Source organism: Adiantum capillus-veneris, chromosome 2 (assembly GCF_014529385.1).
Source record: "Adiantum capillus-veneris isolate H3 chromosome 2, ASM1452938v2, whole genome shotgun sequence".
Classification (NCBI taxonomy): Eukaryota; Viridiplantae; Streptophyta; class Polypodiopsida; order Polypodiales; family Pteridaceae; genus Adiantum; species Adiantum capillus-veneris.
Window position 1 is genome coordinate 92410476 of NC_140932.1, and position 21849 is coordinate 92432324.

General features: G+C 41.2%; 2 protein-coding genes across 2 annotated transcripts; both read right to left on the reverse strand.

The window, feature by feature from the left end:
• Nucleotides 1–7519: 7519 nt before the first annotated feature.
• On the reverse strand, nt 7520–7988 carry LOC147463186 (uncharacterized). Its single transcript, XM_086487703.1, has 3 exons — nt 7979–7988; nt 7782–7899; nt 7520–7711 (listed from the first exon to the last, which is right to left on the reverse strand). Exons 1-3 carry the CDS (start codon nt 7986–7988, stop codon nt 7558–7560), a joined length of 282 nt encoding a protein of 93 aa, XP_086343829.1. The 3' UTR covers nt 7520–7557.
• A 384-nt stretch (nt 7989–8372) lies between these two features.
• LOC147463187 (histone H4-like) lies at nt 8373–10015 on the reverse strand. Its single transcript, XM_086495683.1, has 2 exons — nt 9916–10015; nt 8373–8920 (listed from the first exon to the last, which is right to left on the reverse strand). The coding sequence occupies exons 1-2, from the start codon at nt 10013–10015 to the stop codon at nt 8610–8612; spliced, it is 411 nt and encodes a 136-aa protein (XP_086351809.1). The 3' UTR covers nt 8373–8609.
• Between the last annotated feature and the right edge of the window lie 11834 nt (nt 10016–21849).

Consider the following 21849-nt stretch of genomic DNA (forward strand, 5'->3'; position numbering starts at 1 on the left):
TGTCGCAAGGACCCTCTACCTAATCAGTCCTACTAAACTAAAGCTCTCGAGGTCCTTACCGAGTATCTCTACTCTCACTCTCAACCGTGATAAAGTCAAAAATTGTATTACTCTAGCCAAAACTAGAGGAAGTAATGGAGATTCAAGTGAATGCTTCGAGGTTTTTCTCTAGTCTAGGTTACCTCATCCCCAGCAATGGCGCCAAAATGTCAGCCGACTCCCAAGCCTCACCATAATAATGCTAGAAAAGCGAGAACCGCAGACATAAAATGTCAATCCGTGGGAGGTAGCTGACCTGACTAGTGCATGGAGGCTACAAGAGATGGCTAATCTCTCGCAAAACCCAAGGTCTAAACCGCTTCTACCTATCTTAGTCTCAAATGTGTGTCAGGCATCAAAAGCTACTTTCCTTACCGCAAGCTTAATCTGATGATTTGGTATAGCTACAAGTCTTTGAATGCAACGTAACTTTATGCCTAATATAAGCAGAGTATCATTAACGCTCTCGTGTACTCAAATGTCATTTTTTACGCTCAGACAAAATCGTGCCTAAGATAAACATTTTATTTTACGTCAATCAATATTGGTGTCTGAAGCACTCTACAGCTTCCTCTAGACGTGCTCTAACTATTCCTAAGGTCATAAACCAGTTTTGGTGCGTGTATTATACATAAGAAGCAAAATTAGCTTGTAGACAGTACGACTAAAAATACACTTTCATTGCAAGAAACTTACGTTAAATGGAAGAGCTTTCACCTGCAAACACGTTGGTATGCTCATAGTAGCAATGCAACACCGTACACGAGAGACACGAGGATTCGAAGAAACAGTAGACTCACATTGAGCTTCTGCAGCAAACGCTTACTTTCATTATTCAAAAACTTAGGTTTTGATTACAAAAGTTGGCTTTTATACCTTAGCCAAGGTTCAACGAATGGATTCCTAGCTATTTGGGCTCAATACAAAGCTTAGAACTTACAATCACAAACTTGCAGGCTTTCAACCCCTCTAGACTTGTTGACAATCAATAATATTACAAAGGCTTTGGACTTTGCAAGATTCTCAATAATACAAAGGGGTTTAATACAATCAATTGGCTTTTAAAAAATGAGTGATGTCCCTTTTGACGCTCTTTCTCCAACTCAGGTTAGCTGAGCAACTAACACCATTGAGGATATGGAACTTGTTCAAATGGATGTCCAAACAGCATTTTTACATGGGGATCTTCATGAAGATTTTTATATGCAACAACCACAAGGGTTTGTTATTGAAGGCAACAAAAGGATGATTTTCAAACTTAGAAAGGCTCTCTATGGGAAAACTAAAAATATGAACCCCAAAGGGGCCTTGTAAGAGCAAACAACTAGGTTTCAGTCAACAATATGACATAAAAGGGGGGGCATGGATAACCCATATCTACATACCTCAAAACTATGTCATGTAACATATCTACAAAAAGAGCTCATCAATGCGATCCAAATGTACTATTATCCGACAAATTTGAAGTTAAAATACTCAAGTTATGGCCATTTGAAAAAAATGTAAAAATTGGTGGGACCATGGCCACAAGCCCTTCTCATTGGTGTAGAGAGTATATTCCAAAAACATCTTTGATCCTAAAGGCCCCTTTTGGGGTTCAAATTTTCCCTAATGAAGACTGAGTACATTTCCAAGTTACTTGAACATTTTCATATGGAGAAGGTATCTACTAGCCCATTATCTCAATATGTAAAACTTAGCCACATTGATTTTCCTAAACCAGAGAAGAAAAAGGTTGAAATGGATGCAACTCCTTATGCATCTACTATTGGTAGCTTGATGTATGCCATGATTTCTACACGTCTAGACATTGCATTTGCAGTAGGAGTAGTTAGTAGATACATGTCTAATCCTAGTAAGAAGCATTGGGAGGCAGTGAAAGGATTGATGAGATATTTGAGCGGTACAAAAGACAAATGCTTATGCTTTGGAGCAAGGAGGCATGTATAAAAGGATGCATGGATGTTGATTATGTCGAATATGTTGTTGTCTCTGAAGATTGCAAAGAAGCTATTTGACTTGCTCAGCTAGTGGAAGATTTGGCATTAATGGTGAGATTCCGATATTGCATTGTGATAGTCAAAGTTCTATTCAACTAGCACAAAATCCTATGTTTCATGTGAAGACAAAGCGCATTGAGATCAAGTATCATTTCATTTGGGAGATGCTTGAGGACAAGTGTATTCAGCATGTCAAGGTGCTAACTTTCTCACAAAGGGTTTACCTCCTGAGCATTTTGCTATCGTGACTTGATGGGTATTGGGTAGAGCCATCATAATCCACTTACCCTTTTCTCCACTTATTGGCACATTGACCTTTAAGTGGGAGGTTGCTAAGGATATAGGCCAATGCCATCACATACTAATCTCTCACTAACTGTAATCTGATTCTTTCTTATTGATAATATCAAACAATAAGGAGCTCACACATAGTATGAGAAGTAACTCCACCAAAACCTCTCTCTCTTCTCTTGAAATGCATCCCTTTTGGCACTCGTTGAATCTCCACACAAATGGCTTCAATCGTTCTTCCATCTTGCCCTCAAAGTCATCTTCACTCCTACAGATGCAAATTTGCACTTCTATTCTATTGCTTGCAAACGCGCTTGTATATTGCCCTCCTTCATGTAGCTATGCATAACTTTTTTGTGTAGAACAATTTTTTGAATTTTAAATGGATCCAAACATACTAGCAAAATCGGGCCTCCCCACTAGCAAAGACTCAAAACTAAAAGCATATCATGAAAAACCTTTCACTCAATGCAAGTTTGATTTTATTTGGATGCATAAATAATCCAATGACTACTTTCCAATCCCATCATTTCTAGGGAGAGAAATAAGAAAGAAAGCATACCTCCTTCAAAGCTTATTGACCTAAGGAAATAAACATAAGCTACCACCTATGTGCATGTGTGGATACCATCGGCTGTGAAACTAGTGCAACCATTTGCTTTGATACTAGTGGAACATAGACAAAAATCTAGGCATCAAAGCCTCTCACAAGAAGAGCTCTTGTGAGGAGCTCTCTATTTAAGAGAACTACAATATACTAAACACCTAACCATAGGAGTCCCTCGTATTAAGATTGGGCCCTAACCGTTCACACTTGGCCAAACACTAGTTAAGCATGTGGTGTGTCCAAGTTACACAACCATGAGTCTTATCGTACACCGAGCGATATTTTTTGAGCAAACCCTAAACCCGAGCATACAAATTGGGCACATTTGAGCTGAACTCTGAATCAAGAAAAATGAAAACAATAACCATCAAGTATTCATTGTCGAACAATTACTATAAAGAGATTTTTTTTAAAAAATCTATCGAATCTTCCTTTGTAAATGGGAGAAAATTCTAACATGGTCCATTGGACACCTCACATGAGGATTTCAAAATAATGACTTACAAAATCAAATAAGGAATCGCATATCTAGATGTCAATGAATGAACCCTACATCAAAACACTCGCTATAATTTCTCTAGACTTTATGAAAAGTACCATTCATCATCAATGAAAACATTGTGTTTATGATGCCTCTTGTAGATCTAAGAGTTGTACAGCAAGTCCATTGTCATCCTCTTAGTTGTGCCTCAACATAGATCGACTTCCACAAACAAGAAAAAGTGTACATAGTCAATACATATAAATACCAAATTTCATTCAAGAAAAACATGAATAAAAATAGATTGAACCACCTCCATGATACATAAATACCAAAAAATGATACAAATCATCAAAACCAAAAACATGTAAGTATTGTCAATGTCATAGTAGGAGTGGAGCCTCACTAGTCATCATAGCAGTTAACATGCGATGGCATGTTGTACTCATTATCAACATCTATAGAGGCAAATGCCTCCGCTCAGCTTCTCTTTTTAGGGCGAAGCAAGGGCATAACATAATCAATGATCAGAGGCTCGGCGATATCAATCGTAGCACACTCCCATCCAAATGATAAGAATGTAGCCAATATGAACGGTGTACCACATCCTAGCGATGAAAGCCCACAACAAAATGGTGAAAGAAAAATGCAAAATTTTGTTATCATTTGAATTTTATTCATAAGAATTTTCTACCTATAGACATGCACGTCGACGAGCATGTATAGAGAGTATAGCATTCTTATACATTATGCATCTTTCTTTCATAGTTTACTCATGTTAAAACATAGTTATACCAAAAAGAACACATAATTTTTAAAAAAAACCGGACAAGTTTTTCTTCGCACGTGGAACAAAAATTCAATTGAACACAAAAAAGAATCCAACACATCTCTAAAGTCACTCTAGCAATGCCTCTATGGTAAACATGTTTTGATAACAAACCAAGGTTATAAAGTTACCTCTAGACATGCCCATCGACATGCATGTCTAGAGGCAATCTCATAGATCTTTCTTGTTGTTAAGATATGTCTAAAAATTTTGAAAACATTTGCAAGTTTTTCTAAACATTTAAATTTTGCTCATTTGAATTGACTACCTATGGACCTGCACGTCGATAGGCATGTCTAGAGAACACGAGAGACCAACAATCATATAAGAAAAGACCACGCTTACAACAATGAAAAAATGCCATTGCACTTTCTTGTTGTAGGGGTGCACGACAACGTGGAGCCGATCAACTCTATGTAGCTTCAAAGACAAGACCACTTGGGCTTCAAAGGCAAATCTTTCTCTAGGGGTGCACAACACCGTGTGGATGATGGAGCACATGGCCTTTGCGGGCAAGACACCAATGCAACGTGTGGCCTTCATGGGCAAGACGGCGAGTTAGAAATGGATCTATGAACGAGCGAGCAAGAAGCAAGGAATGTGAACAATTATGGTTTGATTAAGGTAGGAGGCTCATGTTTTATACGCTCTTAAAATTGTATACTCCTAGTGATGCTAGGGACGTCCATGGAGGGTCTTGACAACACTCAACAAGGTGAAATTCTATTGCTTGACACATAAGTAAGAAGTGTGAATGCGATCAAGAAATGATCGCCAATTCTTGAAACAAGTATCCTAGCGGATAGAGATTAGGTATGCCGTTGAGCGAGTTTTATGAAAGGTTGAAGCAAGCTAGGTAAGTTTAGTTCAAGCGGGTTAAGTTATGTAAGTATAGTTCAAGCAGGTTAGGTTAGATACTAAGATTTTAAATTTCAAATGTTATAATGACATGCATGGGTCGTTAATGAAAGAAGTGGGCTCTTTAATTCCACAACTATGACACTCTTTAATATTTGAGATGGGTATGCAAACCTCAAAGATGAATAGAGCTCCATTGCGAGAGGAGTGTTAAAAAGAAGCACTCAATATTTGTAGATGCAAACGAAGAGCTTGATGAGGAAGATAGTCATAGACCATGCATGTGGCAACCATTGAGTCTACAGTAGGGCATAGTGTGCAAGCAAAGACTATGTCTAGAGTTGGTGAGTATTGGCTTGAGGTGAATGTTCCAAAGACAATCTAGGTTGTTAGAAGAATCGAGCCTCAACGAAAGATGTCTTGCTTTGGGATGGTCAATTATCAAAGTGCTAGCCATGGTTGATACATCAATAAGGGAAACAATTATGTACCACATGTGGGGTTGTAGGTCTATGCTTTTGAGGATGCAAAAAGTATCTTACCTTAGCTACAAATCCAAGTGGGTTGATTGAGGGTTTTGTGACTCAAGTAACATGCATGCATGGCAAATATTTAACATGATTGAGGGACCTCCTTGCCCAACTCTAGGTGTTTGGTTTGTAGCAAAAGAAACACAATTGTTGCCAAATGAGACAACACTCACAATCAAATAGACTTATCCTTCAATAACAACAAAAGCTACAAATTTGGATAGTGGTTTGAGAGCAAAAAATAGAGTTCCCAATGGCTTCTTCCAACCTAAGTATAAGGATAGGAAGCTTGTTAAATGGAGATCGAGGCAAACAAGATTTTGGAACCTAGAGTGACTTGAAGAGCACCCTTGAAGCAAAGTTGGTAAAAGACGTGATTATTGTGTGCAATGAAGCACATGTTTTCTATGTTAGCACCAACAAATAAAGAGATCCACATACTCAATCACAGTCTCAAAATTTCCACAATGCACATGTGAAGACTTCCAAAGAGAGAAGCTAAAAAGCAAATCTATGTTCCATGCAAACACATGTACTATGTTCTCTTTCATATTCTTGGATAGGACTCATGTGCCCACAAGTTCATGCACCAAGGTACCTTAACAAAGGTAGAACTTTTTCAAGCTCTTGGAGACAAGCAAATAAGTGTGCATCTCTAAGATGGGTAGAACATGGTGTTAAGATTATATACCTCACAATGTTGTTGCCATTTATTGACATTTAACTATCAAGCTAGGAGTTTACAAGATGCAATTCTAACTTTTATTAATTTCACAAAGATGGGAGACACACTAGTCCATCAAGAACTTACTATATAACATCCATTTCTTGTTGGCATTTAGATTTACTATTCAGTCTTAAGAATTCACAATTTTGAATCTTTTGGCTTTAATTAAATGTTTGTTTTCTTAGAAACTATTGGCCATCAAGAACAATGTGTTTGTGTTTGTGTTTGTATTTGCTTGCTCGATTTAGAGGTCACTCAAATTCAAGCTGAGGATTCCCTCAACAACCAAATAGCCCTCCTAGACCTTCTAATATCATGTTAGTTGTAACGTGAACTCCAATACTAACTCTTCACAAATGTTCATGGCACCTTACCTAAGCCTACCATACACACTCCATGGCCCTAATGCTATAGATGACATGACAATGCGTATGTTAGAGACACAATGCTTGCACCAAAGGAATGGTACCCTAACTTATATGCTTTCATATAAGTAGTACAAAAATGGATCATGAATGCACAAGAAAGCTACATGTGGTAATCTTTAAATTTCAACCAATTATGTGAATCAAATGCTTACGATGATGCATAGTTATTACTTATGATATGCTTGCAAGATGTTCACCTAAATTTTTCATGTTAAAAGAGTATACACGAATCTACCTCATGTTTGTTTCCAAAGATATTGTTTGCAGGACTCCACATCCATGGCTTCCACAAAAGCAAAGCAAGCAGCTTGCTTTGCATAGCTTACTTGCCATCACTCATTGACCAATTCTATTATACTCACAATTGATTCTATTGATTCAACCAGTCCTCCCATGTCAATTCACAACTTCAAGCAAGATCATTCATCTTCCCTAGTGTGATGTGGTTGGAGTAAGAAGAAACACGCCTACAAAACCATGCAGAAACAGCAAAGATAGACCTCAAAACAGCAAGGGTACACTCAACTTAACAAAATGTGCACTACAAATCAGCCCAAAAAGTACATCTCTAATACAAGTGGTTACGTTGGCTCAAGTGATCCAACTTCCATATCCATTTCCTCTAAAACAAAAGCCTTCAAACAATTGAAGCATAAAAATCCCATTTTGCTGATGCCTCCTCTTGCTACATAAAGCTTCCACCTCCCAGAACTTGCAGACACTCTCTCAGAACAAACTCTCTGTCAATTACCTCACTTTCTAATTTGTTACAAGACTTGGTAACATGGCAAGGCTTTACTAATGTCTTTGGATCCTGCCGTTTCAAACGGCACAGAAGTTTCTCCAAGCACTAGAAACACTAAAACACTGTTTCCAGGCCTGGGGGTGGCATTTCCCACAGCACAGCTCAAATATGCAGACCTGCCATGCACGTATCATGTAGAAAAAGCCTGGAAAGCTAGTTTGATAGGGCAAACATACATGAAATTACACTGATTTGCTAGAACCATCCATCCTGAGGACAAGCTTCGAAGAGTTATGAACATTCCACATCTTTTCTAAAGGTTTGCAGACCAAACCGTGTAGAAAACAGTTATAACAGCCCAAAACTGCACAAAAAAAGATCAACTAGGAAATATATGTGGGGGTTAAGAACCTCACTTCTGTCAACATCAATACATAACTCACTTTGACTCATGTGCTGAGCAGTCACCGGTGGGCTGGGCAGTCACCCACACACCCCTCTACAGGGGCACCAATCCTTTTGAGTGACAGCTGCAGCTCCAACAACCAGATAAATCAAGCCTGTGATTTCACAGCCAGCCAGCCAGCAGGTTTCATCCTCTTGCTCAACACAAAGCTGCCAACTGTGTTTATGTCCTTCTTGGCTGTGCTTATGTGCTCAAGCTTGTACACTAAACACCTGCTAAGCAAAATTTCTTGAGTAGCCTTATGTGCTCAAGCTATCAGCTGAATAAAGAATCTAACTAATTTCATGAATAACCGGGATTCCACAAATTATACATAATACTTGAACCAGACAATAATTGAAAACGATAAACTGCAGGTAAAGAGACCTAGAGACAGACACAAGATATTATATTCCATTCAACAAAGATATATACAATGCCTGTCAATTCATTCTAGGCTTCTGAATGTGCTGTGGCATCATTGACCCCTAAATCACAGAAGGATGAACCTCAGTCATGAAACCCTAATGATGAGAAGGAAAACCCTCATTCCAAGCGTTAACAATTGTTTGAAAGGAGAAGGACCATCTCCATGAGGAGGCAACACTACAAGAAGGTGGACGCAAAGCCTAACCCCCAAACCCATAGAGAGTTCTACCTTGGCGCTTCAAGGCATACACCACATCCATGGCAGTAACAGTCTTCCGGCGGGCATGTTCTGTGTAGGTGACAGCATCTCTGATGACGTTCTCGAGGAAGATCTTGAGCACGCCACGACTCTCTTCGTAAATGAGGCCACTGATGCGCTTCACGCCACCTCTGCGAGCGAGGCGCCGGATGGCGGGCTTGGTGATACCCTGGATATTGTCACGCAGGACCTTGCGATGGCGCTTGGCCCCTCCTTTGCCGAGCCCCTTGCCACCCTTACCGCCTTGCCACCCTTACCGCGTCCCGACATGGGGTCTTCTTGCGCTGCTTCTGAACGGATGGGGCAAATACTCTGTTTCTCAAGAGCGCGAGCAGTTCAGCCTTTAACAGTCTGTTGATCCGCCACTCGGATCCGCGTTGCTCCTTCTTGACCGTCCGATTTAACTAGTAATCGGACGTCCTCACTTCTTTACCTCTCTCGGAAGACAAAGCTTAGGGGAGGCTCACACTGTGCAAATGTGCTCAGCACTTCCACGTAGAAACCACGTTCACACATCATGGATGGACTTACTAAAGTGTCAACTTCTCGCTCTACCAAATTGTTGAGGTAGGATTGTTCCCGTAACCCAGCTCAATATACATGCATATAGGGTGAGCATGTGGTGGGTTTCAAAGGACGTGGAAACTAGTAGTGCACATGTGGCATCATTAGATAAGGGACAACCCAAGGGGATACCATAATAAAGCTCCATTCCATGGAATGTTTTTACTGTTAATATGGCTTCCAAATAAATCAATCCATGGATTTCTCAAAAGATTTCTTCAACTCGTTCGCAAGAGTTGAGCTGGAAAGAAAGGAGGCACACAACACAGCACTCTTTATACAGTACATAAACAAAACATAAGTTATTTCTTTTATGTTCATTTAACGATCCACACACCACCTAGATTCTAGTTTTATCTTATAATCACCTCAAAATATTCTCATTTAACCATAATATTTACACAATAAAAATATTATGGGTACACCTATTAAAAAGGAAAAACTTCTTGATACTCTTTTTAAGACTCCCACAGCATGTGGATGCATAAGAGAAACCAACACAACATTGTTTAAATGGAAGCATCATGTTGTGCTCATGCGGATGCATAATAAAAACCAGCACAAAGTTGTTTGAATGGGAGCATCATGTTCTGCTAGGTAAAGCTAACCCCAACGTATTGTTAGAAGCCTTGCATGCCTATTCAATGACAAAACCAAGGGCTCCTTTGCCCAATTGGACATACCTTGCAATAAGTGCATTTCAACAAACATCTTAGAGAAGAAGTTTAACAAAGACAAATATTGTGGTATTATGAGTGCATTGCACTTTGCATACACGCTCATGAATCCCCTGAGTACATGTAGTTCCAAAGTTATTTATTCACAATTGCCAATGTATATCTTAGTGCCAACACGTTGATATTTGTACATAAGAAAGATATAGGGCAAGCACCTGCACCCTATGCATTTGGCTTGCATTTGAAGATGAGGACTTATCTATCTCCACCTTAGTATGATTTCTAGAACATAGGTTAGGCTAGCAACATAGTTATAAGAACAATAAGCTCAAACACTAAATTTTTGAAAGCCACTAAAGAATGATAAAGTATGCATAGATTCAAAGATTAATGATGTCTTATTTTGAAAAATAATTATTGGGCATTCTATCATTAACACATAAAAGAAGTCCAAATGAAAAGGAAAGAACTTATTTGAGTGTGTCTTTGTATGCCTAGAGCTATGAGAGATCATTTTAAGATATACGTGGTTGCCATTCTCTTGAAGTGGACCTAGTTAAATTAATTATCTTCAAATGACTAACCAAACATGTACTCAAGGAGGATGCCCAACTAGCATAAAGCATCATAGACTTGACCATACTTGTATCAAGCACCTAGAAACCCTAATTGTGAAGGTAATAATTGATTAGTAGCACTATTGTTAGGGTTCAATACAACTGGCTCGATACCCATCACACTAACTGTACTAACCTTATATATTCTTTTGATCATATAGAACAATAAGGAGTGGTGAGGCAATTTTGAATCCTCACTAAGAGCTCCACCAACATCGTACTCATGTCTACTCTTCTTCTCCCTTGCACTTTGCACGCATCGTGCACTCTTCAAGTGGTATTGTTAGCGGGTCGTCGCGACGGACGTCTGCAGCATAGCTTTTTTGTACTAACATAATGTCAATATGCAGGGAAGCAACTCGGGATGAGGCACGGAGACTTAATGAGAGTGTCAATCTCACCAAAGTGAACTCAAAGGGCTACTCATACTACTACAAAAGCAAATCAATCACTTCCTAATCAGAGAATCAGTATGCGTCCAATCTCACCGTTCTAGGTCATCTCGCATTTTCGGCATCCAAATGAATTCGGAATGCAAGGAAACTTAAGGAGAGGTACTGCAACACCTAGGGGCACAATCCTACCAAGTTCTGCAACCATCTGGGAAGGTATATAAATCACGATCCATCACAAAAAATGTGCAAAAAACTGAAAGAGAACTATACGGAAGGGTCCCCCGTAAGCATAGAAACACTTATCCATGGTCAAAACATCAAAAAACAACCATTTTAACCTTCAAATCAATGCATTTAGCTCACAAGCAATGCATCATGAACCACATCAGAATTGAGAATGGTTATACTTAAATTGTAGAGCAAGAGACAAGGAACACAATGTGCTATTTGGAAATGAATTCTGATTACCAATCCAGGAGAAAAGAGGATTACAACTTGTAGCAACAAGAGGCTTCTCACAGTGAATGTTAAAAACTCCTTTAAGCTAATGATGTCCTTTAGTTTAAAACTAAGGGTTTTGACTTAAAGGCTAAGGGAGGGATTGCGAACGAAGGTTTTTCGCAGCCTAGTACGCTTCTAGCGTGTTCACACTTAGTGACTGCATGTACATATGTGCTACTTTTCAGTTTTAGCACTTAGTCATTTTGTACTCTCTTTTCTGTGAGAAGAAGAAGAAGCTTTCCATCTTTGTGTGCTTTGTGCTTGTCTTGTGTAGCTCTCTTGCATCCTCATTCTTTACATGGTATCAGAGCCTGGTGCAGGTAAGAGAGGCTAAGAGAGCAAGAGCATCACAATCCCTTCGTTCGCAATCCTCCCTGATCAGAACAGGTCAAGTCTGTGAGGGTTTTTCGTACAAGTTTCTAAGGGAGGGTTTTTCGTACAAGTTTCTGAACAGGTCTCCAAAAGTGCAGTACACAGAGATTTACTGTATATGTACAATGGTTGTATGTACGCTTGATTGTGGACACTCGTTGAGTGTAGAAAGCGTTACAGGTACCACGATAGCAGGTTCAACAGATTTGCAGGTTTTTGCAGATTGCAGCTATTTTGTCTTAGTGCTTCAAGATGTCTGACGGTTTCAGTCAGATTGTTACTGAGAAGCTTGAGAAAAATAACTACCCTGCATGGAAGTTCAGAATAACAAATTTCCTAAAAGGAAAAGGTTATTGGGACTATGTAGAAGGAGACAATGAAAAGGAACCAGAGATTCCCGAGGCAAATGCTACAGCAGAACAAAGGAAAGCTTTGAGGGACTGGCAACAAGGCCAGAGCAAAGTAATGTATTGGCTTTCTATGAGCATCACAAATGGCATGATGGGCTATCTACAGAATGCTAAAACCCCCGCCATTGCATGGAAAAACTTAGGCAGAGTGTTCGAGGTGAACACCAAGGCCAGGAAGCTTCAACTAAAGTCGGAGCTAAATCAGGTTAAGAGGAACAACCTCTCAATCAATGATTATGCCTTGAAGATCAAGATTATCATTGAGGCTCTTGGATCTATTAAAGTTTCAGTGGAAGACGATGACATTGTCCGTGCATGCTTGGATGGTCTAGGAGATGAGTATGTACATTTCAAGTCTTCCATGAATACAAGAGACGATATCCCCGTGTTCCAAGATTTGATTTCTATGTTTATTCTTGAGGAGAAGAATCTTGACACGTCTTCTTCTCATGGCAAAAATAATTCTGAGCATGCCTTCTATTCTAACTCCAATAGAGGTAGAGGTAGAGGTCGTGGTCGAGGCCCAAGGGGTTGCAGGGGCCAATTTCAAGAAGGTCAATCAAATCAAAACAATACAGGTGGCAGGGGAAACCAATCTCAAGGCAGGGGGAGTCAAAGAGGTCGTGGTGCAGTATCAAGCAGGCAGCAACATATTGCAGATAGCAGAGAATGTTGGACTTGTGGTGAAAGAGGTCACATGTCACGTGACTGTCCAAAGGGAAAAGCAAGTGGAAAGAGCGAACAAGGCAACTATGCATCTACTAGCAGAGATGCAGATGACAGCAAAAACGAGCGCATGTTTGTTATGCAGCATGTAATGAATACAATGACTGCAAAGAATTCCACCCAAGATGATGTTTGGTATGTGGATTCAGGTGCCTCTAATCACATGACGTCTCGTGGAGAGTGGTTTAGAGATATGTGCAAACCAGATGTGTCAGGCTATGTGCAGACAGGAGATGACACAGCTCACCCCATTGCTCATGTAGGGGACATACCTCTAAATACGAAGAGTGGGAAATCCAAGTACTTAGCAGATGTACTTCATGTCCCAAACATTACAAAGAATCTTGTTTTTGTTGGACAAATGGTTGAGCAGGGTTTGCAAGTTCGCTTCAATCCGAATGGTGGTTATGTAGAAGATTTCCAGAATCGCTGTAAGCTGATCACAGAGGGCAAATGTGTGGGCAGAATGTTTAAGCTGAATGTAGACATGCCTGAGGTAAAAGCTGCATTATTTGCACAGGGCACATGTGTTGTGGCTGATGTTGACATTTGGCACAAACGCATTGGCCATGTCAATGAGCAGAGATTGCGCAACATAAATCAAAACAGATTGTAAAAGGTTTGCCCAAATTCAAGGTGGATGGTATGCATAAAGTGTGTGCAGCATGCCAGTTTGGAAAACAGTCAAAGGGCTCATTTCCACATGAGCGCAATGTATGTAAAAAGCCACTTGAGGTGGTGCACACAGATGTTTGGGGTCCAACCGATACTGCAAGTATACATGGTTGCACGTATTATGTCTCTTTCATTGATGACCATACAAGGAAAGTATGGGTCTACTTCATGCGTAACAAAAGTGAAGTGTTTGGTCACTTTCAAGACTTCAAAGTCATGATTGAGAAGGAGACAGATATGCAAATCAAGACATTGAGGTCAGATGGAGGGTGAGAGTACTTCTCCAATGATTTTTAAGATTTTCTATGAATGCATGGTATACGCAGGCAGTTTACATGTAGATATACTCCACAACAGAATGGGGTCGCAGAAAGAAAAAACAAGCACATTGCAGAGGTTGCACGTGCATTGATGAATGAGAAGAACATGCCTCATCATTTTTGGGTTGAAGCTGTAAATACAGCTGTGTACATTATGAACAGGACACCTACAACTGCGGTGCATGATGTAACGCCCGAGTGTAGTCTTTGATGAGATGAGCAGCTGGTACAGTAATGCACATGGCACTATTGGGGCTGATGTAAAAGATGATGTGGTTGTACAAAATGTGAGGCCACAGTCACAGGTTTTGAGTGGACCACAAGAGTCGTCTTCTCGTGGCTCTGTTGAGAAGCCATGGAATGGTAGACTACGTACATAGGTTACTCCACCAGCAGGTACAGGGAATGTATCACGAAAAGGAAAGGAAAAGGTAGATGAACCTCCCTTTATGGCTGATGCATCATTGGGTTTTTCACATGTAGACATGGATTCAGATGGTTCTGAACAAAGTCTTGATGAGGAATTTGGAATTCCGGCTGTCACGACACCTAGTGTAAGGAAAGTACAAGAAGATGCTAGAGGCAAAGGAGTGACCCAGGACCGCGCAGATCTAACAGAGTCAGAAATCTAGTTTAGAAATTGACTTATGATGGGTATCTAGCGCATCACCAAGCCTACATGGCTAAGGTGATACAGGATGTGGAGCCCACATGTTTTGAGGATGCAGTTGGAAATGTGCATTGGGATGATGCAATGAATGAAGAGATGGCTGCATTGGAAGCAAACGACACATGGGAGTTGGTGCCATTGCCAAGTGGCAAGAAAGCTATTGGTTGTAAATGGGTGTATAAAACCAAGCATAAGGCTGATGGTAACATTGAGCGTCACAAGGCAAGGCTGGTCGCAAAGGGTTATGCACAGACGTATGGCATAGACTATGAGGAGACCTTTGCTCCAGTGGCGAAGATGATGACTGTGAGAGCTGTCATAGCAGTGGCTGCATCTAGAGGATGGATTATGCATCAAATGGATGTAAAGAATGCCTTCTTGAATGGTGAGTTGCAAGAGGAAGTGTATATGGATCAGCCACCTGGTTATGTCGATCCAGGTTACCCAGATTATGTATGCAGGCTTCTCAAAGCTTTGTATGGTTTGAAGCAGGTCTCTAGAGCATGGTATGACAGGATTGCCAAGTATCTTGTCAGTATTGGGTTTAGGAGAGCTCATGCTGATCATTCACTCTATGTACGTGAGAGTGATGTGGGGATTGTGGTCATTACCATATATGTAGATGACCTTATTATTGTGGGTGACAATGCTATGGAGATTGACCATGTGAAGGGTCTTCTCAAACAGGAGTTTGAAATGAAAGATTTGGGCGAGTTGCGCTACTTTCTTGGCATTGAGGTGATCAAGACTCCAGAGGGTGTATGGCTTTCACAGAGACAATATGCTTTGGACATGTTGTCAAAGTATGGTATGGCTGATTGTAAGCCAATTTCTATTCCCTTGGATGTGAATGCAAAGCTGAGTGCAGAGAAGGGTGATGTTGTTGAGGATGTCAAGATGTACAGAAAGATTGTGGGTAGTCTAATCTACTTGACTATCATGAGGCCAGACTTGAGCTACACAGTAGGCTTGGAGAGTCAGTTCATGCAGCTTCCGAGGAAGCCACATTTGGATGGAGTACGACGCACACTTCGGTATGTGCAAGGGACTCTTGACTACGCATTGTTCTATGCAGCAGATGCGCCATTAGCATTGTATGGGTATACAGATGCAGATTGGGCAGGTAGCATTGTTGATAGGATATCTACGAGTGGCTTCATGTTCTCTTTTGGGAGTGCTGCTGTTACTTGGAGCAGCAAAAAGCAGCCTACGGTTGCTTTATCGAGCACAGAGGCCGAGTACAGAGGTGCAGCAGTTGCGGCGTGCGAGGTAGCTTGGCTACGCACATTACTTGAGGACTTGGGAGTGCAGGTGGACCAGTAGATTGTGATCCATTGTGACAACCTCAACAGCATGCAGTTGGCTAGGAACCCAGTGTTCCATGCCAGGACCAAGCACATAGAGGTCCATTACCACTACGTTCGAGAGAGAGTGTTGGCGGGCGACATCGACTTGGTCTACGTCAGCACAGAGGAGCAGATAGCGGATATCTTTACCAAGGCCCTCGGAGCTGAGAAGCTTCGACGTTTCCGGACTATGCTTGGACTCTGCGACATGCAGAGCTCGAGGGGGAGTGTTGAGATGTCGAGCTCTACATCTTGAGCTGGCATCCACTACGGGTCTTGGCCGCTTACGGCATTTACTCACTGGCGCGTTAGGTGACCGACACAGAGGATCTCTGCTAGTGATTCTACAGCTGGACTACACTTATAGTGCCAGCCTAGTACGCTTCTAGCGTGTTGTTAGAAGCGGCTAACGGCTACACCATTTATGCACCAAGTTGTGGATGTGCCATAGTGCACATTATTTACTTTTCATTGAATAGGGCTTGGGCTCATTTAGGAGTTCCAAAGTTGTATGAGTTTAGGCTAGAGAGCTCACTTTATCCCATAGTTGAAGGGTTTGAGGCCCAAAACTATAAAAGAGCCCTATGCTTAATGAGAGGTCATTCTTGAGTGGTCCTTTTGAGAACTCTCTCCCTAGAGGAGGTTTTGATGGCCTAGCCTTTGAACTTAATGCCCATGCTTAGAAGGCTAGTGCTAATCACATGTAATTAGTGTAATCCTCTCTTAATTAATCTAGTCTTCATTATGTTGTCAATCATGTTTCTCTACTTTCCTTCATTGTTTTGAAGTGTTGATCTTCTCTAATCTAACTCTTACTTATGCTAAGCTTCTCCGATTAGTGGAGTCCTTATCTAACTCTCTCGATTAAGCGGAGTGGGTGTACTCGTGATTGAGGGATTAGAGTTGTCCTCTAATGGTGTGCTTGTGTATGTGTAGGTTTAAGAAGCCTTGAGCTTAATTTGATTATGTGTGACTTGATTTGGACACCATGATGGGCATGGTTGGGGTGGCCGACTTGAATGCGATCTTGTGTGCTTAATCGTCAATGCATGTAATTAGAGTTGTGCTTGAGAGATTCCAAGATTAGTGTGTTTCACTTCGTTGCATGATGTGTGTAGATGATTGCTTGAAATTGATGCTTGATGTGCGATTAGCATTAGTTGATTTGGGATGATTTCTAATTGCATTGGAGGATGCACGCTCTTGAATCCTCTCAATCTTTGCATCCGATGACACTCTCGCGCATTCTTTGTGTGATGCCTCCAAGCCCTAGCCGGGTCATGCTCTCTCTCTCTCTCCGGATTGATAGATTTGTGGGAGATTGCCTATGCTATGGCGAGCCTCCAACATTGGCGCCGTTGCCGGGGACGGGTTGCCTACGCTAGTGGAGTTGAGGTTGCAAAAGATAAGAGTAATTAGATTACCGATTTCTTGTAATTGGGTAGGATTTGATTTGTGTGTAGTGTAATTAGGTTTAATTGGATGTGTATAGAGTCATTTCACCCCAAAAACCCCTAAATTCTCTTTTGATTTTGCTAATTTTTCACTAACCTTCACTAATTTTGCATCCCATTCATGCTAATTGTACTAATTCCATGCTAATTTTATGCTATTTGTGCTAACCTAACCACTAATTTTGATTTGGAATGTATGCTAAATCCCCTTAATTGAGGAAGATCATCACTCTTAATTGCTCTAATCTATGCCTAATCATGTGATTGAGTGTTGATTTTGGTCAATTTTTTGACCAATTTTGGACCGAATCGGAGTTGCACACATGTGTGTGCATGATGGAATCGTCACAGGGAGCAAGGATTAGCTTGGATACAATCAATTGTAAGTGGATTGACCTACTCCGTTTAATTTTTTATTGATTAAGTTGATCCCATTGAGTTGCTAAATCATTGCGAAAATTAGGTGTGTGTGCCTAATTGATGGAATTTATGCCTAATTTGATGAAATTGGATGCCTAGATGCTTGTGGAATGGTAGTTTTGCATAAATTGTGTGTGCAAATCACTAAATTGATGCGTATGTGAGGCTATTCCGGTCATGGAGTAGGCCTAATTGCCAAAATTTGGGCAAGATTTGAATGTGTGTGCCTATGTAATGGTGCTTGATTATCCAATTTGGATTGAATGATTGGTGTTGATCACTAGTCATGATGATTGAATAGACCTAACCTTTGTGTGTGTATCGTCAAATCAATTGAGATAAATGACTCAATTTGTGCACAATTGAGAATGATTTATGAGCATTTCCATTACGGTGTATGCCAAATTGATTAAAGATGGTAAAAAATGCATTAATTTGTGCGATCGTGAATTTCCATAATCAAGTGTGCATAGCCTTACGAACCAAAATGAAAGAAAACCAATATGGGATAGGAGAAATCGAGATTGCAATGATTATATGAATGGTCTTGCAAAGAAAACATTTTTTCATGACATTTTGCGTATACAATGCATGATTTGAAGTCGTTTTTCGATTGGAAAAGAAAATGAATTTGAGCAATTGGTTTCATTTTGCGGTGTGTGCATTATCATGCATGCATTTGATGTGCCCAATTGCACCCATTTCGATGCCAAGCTTGTTTTGAGCGTGAACATGCTCTTAGTGGATTTTTTCAACCAAAAAAAAAAGAGACATTTTTAACAAAAAAAATGAGCCAAACACACACACACACACACACACCCTTTTTTTAGCTAAAAGCCTGACAGGTTTGGCGCTTGCAGTATGCAACCACACACCCACACCTGCATGGCGGGTCGCGACCCCACAACTTGGCTTGACACTCGCGCGCTCCGCGCTGCCTTTTGAGGCTTTCAAAGCCTACAAAACCCGCCACTTAATTTGGGCTCCTGTTGACCACGCCTCACCTCTAAGATCCCGCCTTCGCAGCGAACCACGCGCACTTAGGACTGTGCATGCCGAAAAATAGTGCAGCCGACCTCACTGGCTTGGCGCAAGCCAGACACGCGCACCCCTTGGCCGCATCCTGCCATGCTGGCCCTGATCGATTGGCCGCTTTCAATGCCTTGTTGACAACACGTGTGTTAGGAAATAAGACGTAGCTAAATAGATAATTGAGTAGATTACTTAATGGAGAGAGACAGATTTACATACACGAGATTATAGAGTAGAGAGAGAGAGAGAGAGAGTACACACGATATACGTGGTTCACCCAATGTGGGCTACGTCCATGGGAAAGCAGCCACTCAATGGCTTTAGTACTTCAAAACAAGAAGTAGTTTACAAAGGGATTATACCCTTAATGGAGCTCCCGCCTTGCTTCACTCTCACCACCTCACACTCACCTTGTTGCATCAACTTCACACTATAAACTGTGTGTAGAAATGGCCTCCTTTTATAGGCCAAAAGGGCTGCCCTCTCTTATGAGAGATAGCCATGTGTAGCCGCCCTTGTGCGAATAAGTCCAAATCAGACCCTCCAATCCGCCCATGTGTGGCCGCCCTTGAGAAGACAAGTCTGCTTTTGAATTCGGCCACCGGCCATTGAATTCGGCCACCGGCCACCGGCCATTGACTTCCGACCACCGGCCACTGGCCATTGACTTCCGACCACCGGCCATCGGCCATTGACTACCGGCCATCGGCCAACCGATCGGTTGTTTTCCGACCACTTTCCGGCCGCCGTCCGACCATAATATTCCGGCGAAAAAGAATATTCCGGTGAAAAAAAAAGTATCGGGGGCCTCCGCCCCCGAGGCCTTTAAAGTTGCCCCTGATTCTTGTCCGTGAAAATTTTGGTTTCCGGTGAGTGATTTTCCTTCACGCACGATGGCTTCTCCTCATAATGGGGGCCTTACAAATGTGCGCTTTTACCACAAAAAATTACAAGGGTAAATCAGGCTCCATACTTAACAACGCGCACACTGGGAGACTGATCTCCAAACCAAACCTGTGACTGCTTTCCATTCTGGCTTCTTATCCTTGAATGCCGATTGAAGATGAGCAAAAGCTCAACTTCTCCTTGTTGACCACCTTTGTAAACATGTCTGCAGGATTTTCACTTGTATGCACCTTTCCTAGCTTTAGTTGTCCCTCTTCCAAAAGAGTGCGTATGAAGTGATATCTCACCTCAATGTGCTTTGTCCTTGAATGAAAGGCTAAGTTCTTCACAAGATGGATAGCGCTTTGGCTATCACTGTACAAGACACAATTGTCTTGTTTGAATCCAAGCTCTTCTAAGAATCTGTGAAGCCACAGAATTTCTTTGCTTGCCTCCGTCATTGCTACATACTCTGCTTCCGTGGTAGAAAGTGAAACCACTTTCTGCAGCTTTGAAGCCTAGCTTACTGCTGTGCCTCCAACCGTGCACACATAGCCAGTAGTGCTCCTTCGAGTATCTTTGTCACCTGCCATATCTGCATCAGCATACCCTTCTAGAAAAATATCAGTTCCTCCAAAATACAAAGCATTTGTTGTTGTCCCTTTTAGATACCTAAGTATCCACTTCACAACTTGCCAATGCTCTTTACCTGGGTTGTCCATGAACCTACTCACAACTCCCACTGCATGTGCAATGTCTGGCCTTGTCCAGACCATAGCATACATTAGAGAACCTACCGCTGCAGCATATGGAACTTTAGACATATAGGCTATCTCCTCTTGTGTCTTTGGACACATATCCTTCGTTAGTTTAAAATGACCAGCCAAAGGTGTAGAAACTGGTTTTGCATTTTGCATTGCAAACCTTTCTAGTACCTTTTTGATGTAATCTTCTTGAGATAGGTTTATTGTCTTCTTCGTCCTGTCCCTTGATATTTTCATACCAAGTATCGTCTTTGCAGCACCTAAATCTTTCATTGAAAAAGATTTGGACAGCTCCTCTTTTAGGTCTTTGATGTCCTGCATGTTAGCACTTGCAATCAACATGTCATCAACATACAACATTAGGATGATGAATTTCCCATCTCCCAAATTCTTCGTGTAGACGCAGTGATCCGAGTTGCATCTTGTGAATCCATGATCCCACATCCATCGATCAAACTTCAAGTACCATTGTCTTGATGCTTGCTTTAAACCATACAAGCTCTTCTTTAATCTGCAAACCATTTTCTCCTTACCTTTTACTTCATACCCCTTTGGTTGAAGCATGTAGATTTCCTCCTCTAAGTCACCGTGAGGGAATGCCGTATTTACATCCATTTGCTCGAGATTTAGATCATGAGCAGCCACAAGGCTTAGGACAAGCTTAATTGAGTTCATTTTTACAACAGGAGAAAATATTTCATTGAAGTCAATACCTTTCTTTTGAGAAAAACCTTTTACCACAAGCCTAGACTTGTACCTTTTCTTCCCACCTTCTTCTTCCTTTAGCTTGTACACCCATTTGTTTTGAAGTGCCCGCTTATCTTTAGGCAACTCAACCAACTCCCATGTTTGGTTGCGATGTAGTGAGTCCATCTCCACTTGCATGCTCTTCGTCCATTCTTCTTTGGATTCATGTTGCATAGCTTCTTCATATGATTTCGGCTCTCCAGAATCTGAGATCAAGAGATGGTTGAAGGAAGGAACAAACCTTTTTGGAGGTCTACTTGCTCTTGTAGATCTTCGGGGAATAGGTTGAGGCTCCTCATTTGGTTGACGTTGTTGCACATTGTCACCGCTTGCAGTCCTTGATTCTTCACCGTCCTCAAGCTCCATGTACTCATCACCTGTTTCTTTTGTTTGTTTTCTTTCCAAGTAATCTTTGTACATATTTTGTTCGTTAAAAATTACATCCCTACTCCTTAAGATTTTACCATCTTCAGGATTCCATAGGCGATACCCAAAGTCTCCTTCTCCATAGCCAATGAAGAAACACTTTTTGGACTTTGCATCTAACTTTGATCTTAGGCTTCTATCTATGTGCATGAAAGCCTCACACCCAAACACTTTGAGAAA

Excerpts from the sequence above, each read along its gene's own strand:
- LOC147463186 (XM_086487703.1), bottom strand. Across the intron at positions 7,712-7,781 it reads GATGGTTCTAGCAAATCAGT|GTCTGCATATTTGAGCTGTG; the intron begins GTAATTTCATGT and ends CGTGCATGGCAG.
- LOC147463187 (XM_086495683.1), bottom strand. The coding sequence starts at position 10,015 with ATGAGCGTGTATGCAAAGTGCAATGCACTCATAATACCACAATATTTG. Across the intron at positions 8,921-9,915 it reads TGAAATGCACTTATTGCAAG|GGTGGCAAGGCGGTAAGGGT; the intron begins GTATGTCCAATT and ends GGACGCGGTAAG.